Source organism: Ailuropoda melanoleuca, chromosome 15 (assembly GCF_002007445.2).
Source record: "Ailuropoda melanoleuca isolate Jingjing chromosome 15, ASM200744v2, whole genome shotgun sequence".
Lineage (NCBI taxonomy): Eukaryota > Metazoa > Chordata > Mammalia > Carnivora > Ursidae > Ailuropoda > Ailuropoda melanoleuca.
The window spans coordinates 39,173,091-39,184,631 of NC_048232.1; the positions used below are offsets into that span (position 1 = coordinate 39,173,091).

At 40.8% G+C, this 11,541-nt stretch overlaps 1 protein-coding gene across 1 annotated transcript; it reads right to left on the reverse strand.

The window, feature by feature from the left end:
• Positions 1-2,288: 2,288 nt before the first annotated feature.
• On the reverse strand, positions 2,289-11,234 carry AVPR1A (arginine vasopressin receptor 1A). Its single transcript, XM_002919594.4, has 2 exons — positions 9,563-11,234; positions 2,289-7,309 (listed from the first exon to the last, which is right to left on the reverse strand). Exons 1-2 carry the CDS (start codon positions 10,539-10,541, stop codon positions 7,023-7,025), a joined length of 1,266 nt encoding a protein of 421 aa, XP_002919640.1. The 5' UTR covers positions 10,542-11,234; the 3' UTR covers positions 2,289-7,022.
• Positions 11,235-11,541: the final 307 nt, after the last annotated feature.

The following is an 11,541-nucleotide window of genomic DNA, read 5'->3' on the forward strand; positions in this document are numbered from 1 at the left end:
GCATAAAAGGTCAAAGTCTGAATTATTTAAGCATCCTGTATCTGTTTAACAACTAGTGTAAAAGAAGTGAAGAAAAAAGAAGTTATTTTAGAAGCTCAGCACAGTTTGAGCTCTTTGATCAGGAAAAAACAAGACTTCTTAAGGGATGAGAATAGCGCTTCTGCTTGAGAAAACACCTTAAAGTCAATGCATTGTCTGGAAAGGCATAGTCTAAGTAAGTGCTTTAGACAAGTAAACTAAATAGTTCTACAAACTAAAATGAAAAAATTGTTAATTTCTGCCAGCTGGAGAAACAGGGGTTTGGGATCCTGGTACAGAGACGAGGCTTGAGCAAGATTGTAGCCAGCAAGGTCCTAAATGGGAGATTGATTAGAGACTAATCCCCATTAGAAGGAATGGTCAGTGAACTTCAGGACCATGAATATGAATCACTGTCTCTTCTGAGGCATTATCTAAGTCCCATGTGGACCCCATCCTTCAGGGGAACCCCATCATGTAGGGCAGCCAGGTGCTTATAGAGAATATGCTAGAAGAAAGGGGAACGAGTAAAGAAAAAGTAGTCATGAGAAGTAAACTGATGAGCTGTGAACTGGGAGTTCAACAGAAGCAGAGATTCATAATAATCCTCAAGATTCCACTTAGATCTAGAGAAAGGCACAGACTTTGCACAGTGTATGAGATGAGGCTGAAACATTTTATTTGGATATTAAAGGAAAGGGTGAGCACAGAGAGCTAACAGTTTGAGGCGTCCATACAGGCTATGGATACTTAGATAACACGAGTTTGTGGGGTGCGGTTGTGGTCAAAACATGGAAGCTTCAGTAAACCATGGGGGTTGGGATTTGGGCAGGGGGAACAAATGTACACTTTGACTTAAGTTCTGCTGAATTCCTACAGGGTGATGTAGCTTCTAACCTAGGGACAAGTGCCCATGACTGTGGTAGGGACAAATCCTTTCTAGTAAGATCATTTAAAGTTTTGGTTTGAATCTATAAATTCATTTTTTTTCAACCAAGATGATATCATTTAGGCTCTCCACATCCATTAAAGCGATTTTCCTGAGATTATTCAGCTATCAGTGGTAGAAAAACTGAGGCTTCTGATTCCCTGGGATAGTACTATTTTCACGACACAAGGCTCTTTCTTGTAATTAAAGCTCTTCACTTTTAAACACTTACAGTGTTTAACATATTTAACATGTGGATTACCATAAGTATAATGTAGATTGTATCGATTGTAGTTATACGTATTTATTGTATACAAACATATATATATTTATAATATCTACATTTATTAAGCAGCTACTATAGAAAGCATTTATTATATGATGATGCAAAGTTGAAGAGGACATACCTGCTATTATTAGGTAAACATGATAATAACGGTCGTGTAGAAGACAGACCAATAAACCAATGTTGCGAATCATTTTGTATGTGTCATAGTGAAGGTGTTCAGAGGGCATTTAGAAAGCAGTAGGGAAGATACACAACTCTAGAGATTAAAAAGATACAAAGATAGAGAACAAATGAATAAATGAATTAAAAATTTTAAACATGCTATTTCTTTATGAGTCTCTTCTAATACAATGGAACTGTTATTTCAGATTTACCTGATTCATAGATCTTGTGGAAATATGCTTTGGTAGCCAATTCGGTTTATTCTTAAGCCTTTATAAGTCTTTTAAAACAACAGTGAGCTTTAAAATAACAGTATTTTAAAATAGAGACTTCAAATTCCCTTTCTTCCATTCTAGGCATTCACTGCTTCTAGAGTTTAAGCCAAACCCAAAATAAGCCTTTTATTAAGTTATGCTATTAGGGTTTAACTTGTAAAAGAAAAAGAAATTTAACAGTGTAAGTTGCAAGTTAGTATGATTTGAATTTATGAATCCACAGGGTAAAGAATTTCAATTTTAAAGACTATTAAATGGGAAGAGTCTTGATCTTTGGGCCCAGAAGTCAGTCTTACCAACTTTTAGAAACTAATAGAGATGACATTTTTAGGTTGAGAGGACACATAAGACCTCAGCTAACTCGATTATATTTGTTATCAATACAGACTATAATAAAAATTATTTGCTTTCGTGATTACAATTTATTGAAAAGGCAGTTACAAAGTTTAACCTGTTCTTGCTATAGTCAAATAATGTAGACTTGAAGATTTTTGCGCTCAAGTATAAACCTATCAATAGCTACCAGCTGAAAAGCAGATCTTTGGTTTTTTTTCAAAATCAGCATGATTAACTTGAAATTCATTTCACATTATTAGACTAGATTTTAAGAGAATTATTTCAAATAAATTTGATATTTTTATTTATAGAATCAAGCCAATACGCAGTAAAAGTGGGGAATAAATACACGTTATTTCAACGTAATATGACACGCCATTTTTTTTCCTGTAAAGGACTGTTAGATACAATCACAAACCATTTCAACATCCCTCAAAACCAGAACCACACAATTACCTCAAGAAAACACATTAAAACTCTTCCATATATCATAATAAACTAGGGGATATAGAACATTTGAAAATTCCCAAAATGGAATACAACATTAACTCTTAGTAAATTTGTTATAATAATGATTATTTTATATTAATAATATGTAATATATATAATTGTTTTGCATTAATAATAATTACCAATTATTCTGATATTACTATCAGATTTATTCTCAAATTTGGAACATAAAAATATTTAATTCACTCCATAACATTTTGTTTTTATTTAGAATACAAATCAATGTAAAAAAGACATGATATAAATATATGCATAATAAAACAAGAAAAAAGAACGGCACTTAATTTTTGGCCTTCATATACATTTTTGATGCTGACAGACTATGGGCCATATATATTTTTTCGTTCATGATAATTTAATGTGCTTAAAAATTGAGTTAGAATAATATTCTTACATATGCAGTGGGATCACATAATTTGTGTGACTCAATCTATTGAGTCTGTCTTGGGGACTCAAAGGAAAGACCTCTTCTTATAAATAGGCTTTGGATTTTTGCTCCAATTGGCTGAGGTCAAGTTATAATAAAGGTTCGTTCTCTCATATTTATTGTCCTGTATTACTCGTGATTACCAGTGTTGGCAAATGACACTGAGTGGTACTAAAAGGACCACAGGGAGGGAGGAGAGGACAGAGATACAGTGGCTGCTTCTGTACCTCCCAGATGGCTCTGTCCTGGGCTTACTCTAAATACAGCTGTGGCCTCCAGTATGAAAACCTATGAAGGCCCAGTTGACTTGGGTTTTAAAGGAGCCTAATCTCTGATATTTGGGGTGAAGGATTGGCTCAACTTCTTCCTCGATGGCTCTAATTATGCCTTAGGGTTAAAATGAAACAATGAAGCTATAATTTAAAGCTTCAAGGATCAAATTGCATTAAAAAAATGCAGGTGTTTGAGCCTGAAAAACTTCAAACTTTAACCTAATTGTATTACTTTACTTTCGTGATTACAGTTTAAAGTTGTGTTTGATGTCCATTCTAGGAACGTAGTGATTTTAGGAGGATACTGGATGTTATTAAGCTTGCTTGATTCTTTTTTCCCCTTTTAAAAACCACACCCTTCCCTCATTTATGGTATAAGACTCCTTTGATGTTGATGGAAATTCTGTATGTAGGGCGAGTATATATTTAACCAAAGAATTTCACTGATTTCCTTCACAGTTATTTTTACACTTTAAAAATACTGTTCCAAGTTAATCCATTAGTCACTTAATACATACTTCAAAATGTTCCTTTTTCATCAACAATGAATGTTTATCAAGTGCCCAATAGCCGACACTACGAGTTTCTCCCTGCCGGTGGATTGTTTATTAGCTACAGTCCCCATACCCACACAGATGCAGTAATATTGTGTATTTGCAGGGCGTTTACACATATAACTCCACAAAATAAAATAAGGTGATATAACACATTTATCCTTGATTGCAGACCTTCACTGGGCATAGTATCTCAGGTCTTCTCTTTCAAGAAAGGGGAATCTTTCCTCCCTAGCACACTCTTCTTCTTTTCTTTTTTTTTCTTTTTAAAGATTTTATTTATTTATTTTGACAGAGATAGACAGCCAGCGAGAGAAGGAACACAAGCAGGGGGAGCGGGAGAGGAAGAAGCAGGCTCAAAGCAGAGGAGCCTGATGTGGGGCTCGATCCCAGAACGCCGGGATCATGCCCTGAGCCAAAGGCAGACGCCCAACCGCTCTGCCACCCAGGCGCCCCAACACACTCTTCTTCTTTACCACCTGCAGTTTCCTTTCTTCTGAAATAGATAGGCAGGACTCTTCCAATTTGGGATATCGTTTTGAGACATATGAATGCCATTTCCGGGTGCCTAACATCAAGGATGTTTAGCAACTAGCTAAATTAAGCTTCTCAGCCTAAATCACAGAGAATAAAACTGTCTACTTGCCTAGTGCAGAACCAGCACTTGGATCTTCTGGTGTTTCCCCCTACTCTTTTGTGTTATCTTGTCTCCTGATGCATTTAAGAGGAGGGAACAGAGCTGGGTAGGTTGATATGCACCTTATTTGAGAGATGTTCCTAGAAATAAGATTCAAGCAGAATTGTTTCGCCTGGAGGTACATGTCAACATTTCAAAACAATCTGTGCAAAAACCGTGAGGTTATTATTTTGGAACTGGATGGGCTTATCTTTGTAACAACCAAAAGGGCTTTAGTTTTGAACTGTTGAAGAGAAGTTGTCATAAGGGCTGACAGAGTCACAAGGGCAGGGTTCCTGAGATGCTACTATGACCCAAATAATGAAGAACTGATTCATTTAATTGGTGGCTCACATTGTGCCATGCATACAGTGCCCTTTAAGAGATATATCGGCTATTTTTAAAAAGCAGGATTCTAAAATCTACGGGCTTAATTTCTATAAAACATTTGTGAACTTTTTTAAGGCATGTCCATCCAGGGCAAGCCTGAGAATTTGGAAAGGCAAAAGAATGAAGAGGAGTGAAATCGAAGCTTCCATGTTCTCACGGTGCCATGCAGTCCTCAGCTTCTTATCTACAAAGTTAAAAACAAAACAAAACAAAACAAAACAAAAAGCTACAATAATGCTGTTAAAATAACTATTGCTTCCTCTAAGGGATGCAAGACATTTATGATGTATCCTCAAATTATTGTAGGATCTCTAAGGAGAAGGAGCCAGCCAAAAAAGCTCGGAAAAAAACCACTGGGTTCCATTAATGAAAAATGCAGTCGGAACAGCCAAGTAGGGCTGTAATTTCTCTCTGTTTAGAAATGAAAGAAACTGATGCTCTCGGCTGGCTCTGATTTACCTGCATTTAAAGGAAAGCAAGTTCTATCTTTAAAATGGAAAACTCTGGTTAGGCAGGAGTCAGGCTTCGTGGCCGCTGGCAGTGCTTTCCAATGAATCAGCAGAGCTATATTTAAATTTTAGGATTTCATATCCCAGACATGAAACCAACGAATTTTGGTTAATGGAAAGTAAACAGGAAAACGCTCTGCAATTCTGAAGACACGACGACTATAATAAAAGCAACTGGCACGTTCGTAGAGCACTCGACGGATCGTGAAGATCTTTTCACACCCTTGACTTCATTTGGCTCTCACTACAGCCCTGTGAGGTGTTATCAACCTCACTGTACAGCCAAGGAAATGAAGGCTTTATGTGTCTTTAAGTAATTTGCCAAAGACGTGCATTGAATAGCAAGGGAAACCATACTAGGTGCCCAACAGTTTTTTTCCTCCACTATCCCACCCCCATCCACCAACCATGCCTCTCCTCTGCTATGTAACTGTTAGATGGGTGGGAGACCGGAAGGAAAGACCAAATTATTTTTAATTAAGCACGAGGGGACTTTCTATATCCTGTCACCATATTTTTAAGATTTTTTAAAAAAAATTTATTCGAGAGAGCAAAAGTGGGGTGGGTAGTAGAGAGAGGGGGACAAGCAGATTCTCCACTGAGTGTGGAGCCCCATGCAGGGCTCGATCTTAGGACCCTGAGATCATGACTCCAGCGGAAACCGAGAGTCAGACGCTTAACCGACTGGGCCACCCAGGCGCCCCAATCCTGAGTCACTCTTCAGAAGATTCTCTTATTTATAAATCTGGACACCCCAAACATGAAATAATAATCTGAACAACCCCACACATGAACTAGCATAACACAGGATATCTTATAACACTGGGCAAACATATTTACAATGTTCTAGAGAAAGTCTGTGTAGTACTTTGGATAATCCATTTCTACTCTTCTCATAAAATCAGATATTCCTTATACAAATCTGACTTTAAAATGGCCTTGCAGCGGGAGGAAAAAGATTTTATTGGCCATTTGACAATATTTTTTCTAACCTTCAGCATTTTAATAATTGTGCTTTCTACAACTTTATAAAACATGAGGAACCTAAAACAAGGAGGGAACTGCCAGTTCTAATGTTACCATTTTGAAATTTAGGTGATTTACAGAATCATGCCTTGTCCGGGGCACCTTCCCATCTCCAGGCCATCGTGTGAGGCTGCATTTTCAGATGCATAAACTGACTCTTATTGGATGAAAGCAAGTTCTCTGAAGTTTCTTCTAATTCCTTTCAAACACTAAGACTAATGATGAGTTCACTTTGTTCAGAAATAATGCCCCTACATTGTATGACTTCTAAACCGATCAAGCAAGCCTTAGTTATGTCTGTAATAAAAGAAAAGAAAGGAAACCACCAACAGAATGTAAAGCCAGGGTGGTTATGACTTTTCCTTTAGAAATTTAACTTCGATTCTATGTCTGGGAATTAGGCCTGCAAATTTTACTGTAGCATGGTTTTTTGTTTGTTTGTTTTTGTTTTCTAAATTAGCATCCCATATAAAACAATTCATAACTTTTGGTCATAGCAATGTGAAAATGCAACTAGAAACACAGTCTTGTCCTCAACAAATCGATTTACACTTATCACTTATAAGTTCATTTGTTCTCCTGATTTCTAGCTGGATTCAGCCAGTGGACCCAAAAGTCCATAACAAGAGTCAGGCTGCATGAATGTGGGCTCAGGTGGAAACAGGAATGAATTTGACGGACTTGGAAAATTTAGGTGAGTCCTTCCATGTACCCATACTGTTGGTCGGGCTTCGGTTGTTAGTATAAGAAGTCTGTCTTCTGCTCACACTGTCAGAATCTTCTTTGTTGAATGTTTGCTTCATGCTTTGGCAGCACGGGAAACTCTGGACACAGTCCTGCAGGAGGTGGCCACTGAAAAACATGTAGATCCAGGGATTACAGCAACTGTTCAAGGAAGCCAGTAATGCCGTGATGGTGACAGCTGGGTTTTCCGATTCTGTACAAAAAACATGAGGGGAGACGATTTAAACAGGCACATGCAAGTAACTGTGTACCAGATAAACTCATTTTTTACGGACTCTTAAAAGTGGCAAAAAAGTTATGGTTTAATACAGAAAAGGAAGTATATTGTTTATCAGTCAGTGTATGGAGACTGCTTGGCTGTAAAATATTTTCATAAGCAAGATGCCTTGAGATTAATTCAAATATCTTACCACTTAAAAATATTCAGTAGAATGAATGGGACTTTCAAGAAGCTAAGACTTTTAAATAATTTATTTTTCTTTTTCTCCAAATATTTATTTAAATTCTAGGTAGTTGACATACAGTGTGATATGGGTTTCAGGATTCATCACTTAATTTATTTAAAGAATTTTTGTATTCTTTATCCTAGTACTGGTATGTGCTCATGGACACAGCGCTTACAGAGAGGCTGCAATTTCGATGAAATTTCCAAAGTCTATAGCCACATATACAAAATTGTATTTATCCTCACAGCTAAGGCAACAGTATGACATTATGGCCTATGTTTAGTAGTTTTATATTTTAAATATTAAACATATTCTGTAATAAGGAAACTATACACAAGGGGATAGTAGTAATAGGTCCCTGAAGGATGCATTATTTAGTTGTTTGTGAAGTTGGGTTTTTTTTGTTGTTGGTGTTAATTTTTTATGGTTTCTTTTGATTTTAAAAGAAACTATCTTTGTGGTTTGGACAATTTATTTTAAGAACAGCTGAATTAGGAAATTCCAATGAGTTTTTAAATACGTCATGCTAATTTGCACTGGTAAACTACATAAATATTATAGCCTTTCACAGAACTGTGACACTGATAATATACCTTTTCTAAAAATAAGAATAAACAGCAGGCACTTTTTCTTGATTATTAAATATAAACTTGGGTCTTCTCGCTCTTGCTATGCTGGAATAAATCACAGGTTATTTAATGATACTTTGTGCTAAGATGCTACTATTAAACGTGATCATGATCCATGGCTAAGGCTGTATTCAAAAGGAATGAAAATCATCAGTATCCCTACGCACAAGTAGTGAAGTTTTTAGAAATTATGTCTAAATCCTGATAAAGCAATAATTAGACCGGCAATAATTAAGAGGCTGCTGAGATCAAGCAAGACAGGAAATGGTAAACCAAAAAAATATCATTTGTGTTGTATTATTTATCAGTAATATTACAGCCATGCAAGTATTTTTATTTGTTTGAATTAAATTCACTCTCAAATGTTTTATCTGCACACATAACTTCCAAAATATATCACATATACTCCCTACTGCAATCCCAAATAACAAAAGGAGACAGTTCTTTCCAGATACCTATTTCCCAACTGCTTCTTTCCCAGCTGCTGTTGGTAACATTCCTGTAATGTATTTTCTTTGAAAAAGTTTTTTTCTTACTAAAAGGAAATACTTTTTTCAAGACCCAATATTAAATAATGTTTTTTCTTGGGGGGGGGCTTCTTGTGAAGTTAGTTTTTTTCATTTTGTGGGGGAATTAAAATCAAAAGTTAGTGGGTGTAGAGAACATTTTCCGTGAACTCCAAGAGCTGTGTGCAGAGGCTGTAGCTGTGTGGTTAAGTTAGTGCTGAAAGACAAATTCAATAGTTTAACAAATTTGGAGCTTATCAATAATCTTGCTTTAAAATAACAGGAAAAAAAAGTGTTACAGTAGTTAGAAAAAAAATTAAAAGATCATAAGAAATGGAACACTAACTAAATGCTAAATTAGAATTATTGAGTTCTTAATCTTTCTTTAGAAAAATATGTCAGTTTATCCTTGCCCTAGGGGCATTTCTACAAAATTTTTGAATTAATTGAGGTAACATTTTACAAACTAGCAAAAAGCAGTTGTTACAAGCAGTAGAAATATTTCTCTGAATCCAATAGGCTTGAAAACAGGGTATTAGTGCAGTGGTTAGTGTTCTGACAAAAAGTCATTATTCCGTTTTGTAGTTGCGTGGCTGACTCTAGGGCGCAGCTTCTGGATTTGTTTTAGGATCATTGCAAGCTACAAAGGGAGACTCCTGGGCCTCATTCTAGATCTACTGAACCAAAATGTCTGAGGTGGAGACCCCCAGAGACTGCCTTTTTGATAATTTCACCCAAGGCGTCATTCTTACGCACGCAGAAGTTTAAGAACTACTGCCCCAGAGGATATTATGAAAAGAGACCCCCTTCCCCGCCACATACACAAGCCGCTTCCTGCACCTTGGTCCTTTCTCCCGACACCTACCGACCCAGACAAGTTTGTCATCCCAGACAGACCACATCTGGAGGATGAAGAAAGGCGCCCAGCAAACGATGTAAACTGTCACGATCACAAAAGTCATCTTCACGGTGCGGATCTTGGCGCGGGAAATGTTTTTCACGCTGCTGATACACGGCGCCAGCAGGAACCCCTTATGGAAGGCGCCACGCGCGCCCTCCGCGCACTTCCCCGGTCGCAAAGCCGTCTTTCCGCGGACATTGCGCCAGATGTGGTAGCAGATGAAGCCATAGCAGGTGCCCAGGATGACCACCGGCGCCACGAAGATGCCTCCCGTCATCCAAGTCACATAGGCGCGGGGACCCCAGGGCTGAATGAAGGTGGCCCAGCAGTCAACGGCCTTGGTGACGTTGTCCACCTCGACCATGGAGAAGACGAAGTACTGCGGCGTGCTAAGCACGAAGCTCAGCACCCAGGCAGCAGCGATCATGAGGCGCGAGCGGCGCGTTGGCTGTTGCAGCGTCTTCAGCGGGTGGCACACGGCAATGTAGCGGTCGGCGGTCATGACCACCAGCATGTAAGGCGATACGAACATGCCAAACACCTGCAGATGCTTCACCACGCGGCACAGTACGTCGGGTCCGCGGAAACGGTAGGTGATATCCCAGCACATCTGCGGCAGCACCTGGAAGAAAGCGACAGCCAGGTCGGCTAGGCTGAGGTGACGGATGAAAAGGTGCATGCGGGACGTCTTGCGAGGCGTGCGGTGCAGCGCCACCAACACGCTGCTGTTACCTAGCACGGCCACCACGAAAGTCACAGCCAGCACGGCGATCTCCGCCTTGGCCAGCTCCTCGTCGCGCACGTCCCCCGGTGGGCTGCGGCCTTCCCCGAGCGCCTCCGCTTCCCCGCTACCGTTGGCACCACCGGCGGACAGAGGCCACCACTGGCTGGAGTTGTCCGCGGACACCGCGGCGGGGCCTCCGGAGATACGCATGCTGCCCATGCAGCGCCTCCTCAGCCTCCACGGAGGCAGCTCTCTTCCCACCTCCGCTGGCGAGGGCTCCTTGCCCTCGGGGCTCGCTGGGCTCTGCTGTCCCTCTTGCGAACGTTTGCAGGCACAGCGTCCCACCGCCACCTGAGCTGCTCTCGGTCCCGTCGCCGGCCCCTTTCGCTGCGCTGTTTTTCCTCAACTCGGAAGACGCTGAGGAGGGGCGCTCTGAGCCTCCGAAAGCACTGGGCTCCAAACTCAATTATTTATGCGGGGTTCGTTTCCCCGGAAGGCGCTCCTTCTCGTCCCAGTGATTGGAGACTGCTCCGTGCCTATTCTCCCCCCTCTCTCCTCCCCACTCCCGGGGGTTTCTTTCTTTCTTCTTCTTTTTTTTTTTTTCCTCCTCTCTACGTCGGCGATTTGTCCTCTATGCATCACTGCTGCAGGGGTGGGGCTGGGAGACTCCACGGCTCCTCAGCTGAAGAGTCGGGGTGGCGGCGCTTTCCCACTCTTCTCTTACAAAAACTTGGAGAACTGGACGTGCCATGCCTTTTCTGGGCTTACCACTATTTCCTCCACCCCCCCCCCTTAACTCCCCATTTGACTTCAACAGATGTAGTCAATGAGGTACCTTGAAATCCCGAGTTCACCCGCGCGCGCGCGCTCTCGCGCCTGAACTTGGAGCTCGACCCCACCCCCTTCAGCCGGGGTTTCTGCCTCTGCAGCTAGCCAGCCGCCCCCCTCTCCGCACCCCCCCGCCCCCTGGCTAATTTTACTCGCAGGGCAACTTGGCTAGGGGAATTTCAGCTCTCTCCGCCCCTCCCCCCCCACCCAGGGTAACAACTGGGGGGTGACTTAAAAGGCGCTCTCTTCTCAGTAATATATCTTTGATACCTGCTATTTGTTAACCGGCCTACGACCGTTTGAGGACCGGAAGGACGCACTCACTTGTCCTACCGTACCCGCCCCCCCCCCCCCCCCCCCCCCCCNCCGCCCCCCCCCCCCGGCCGGCTGC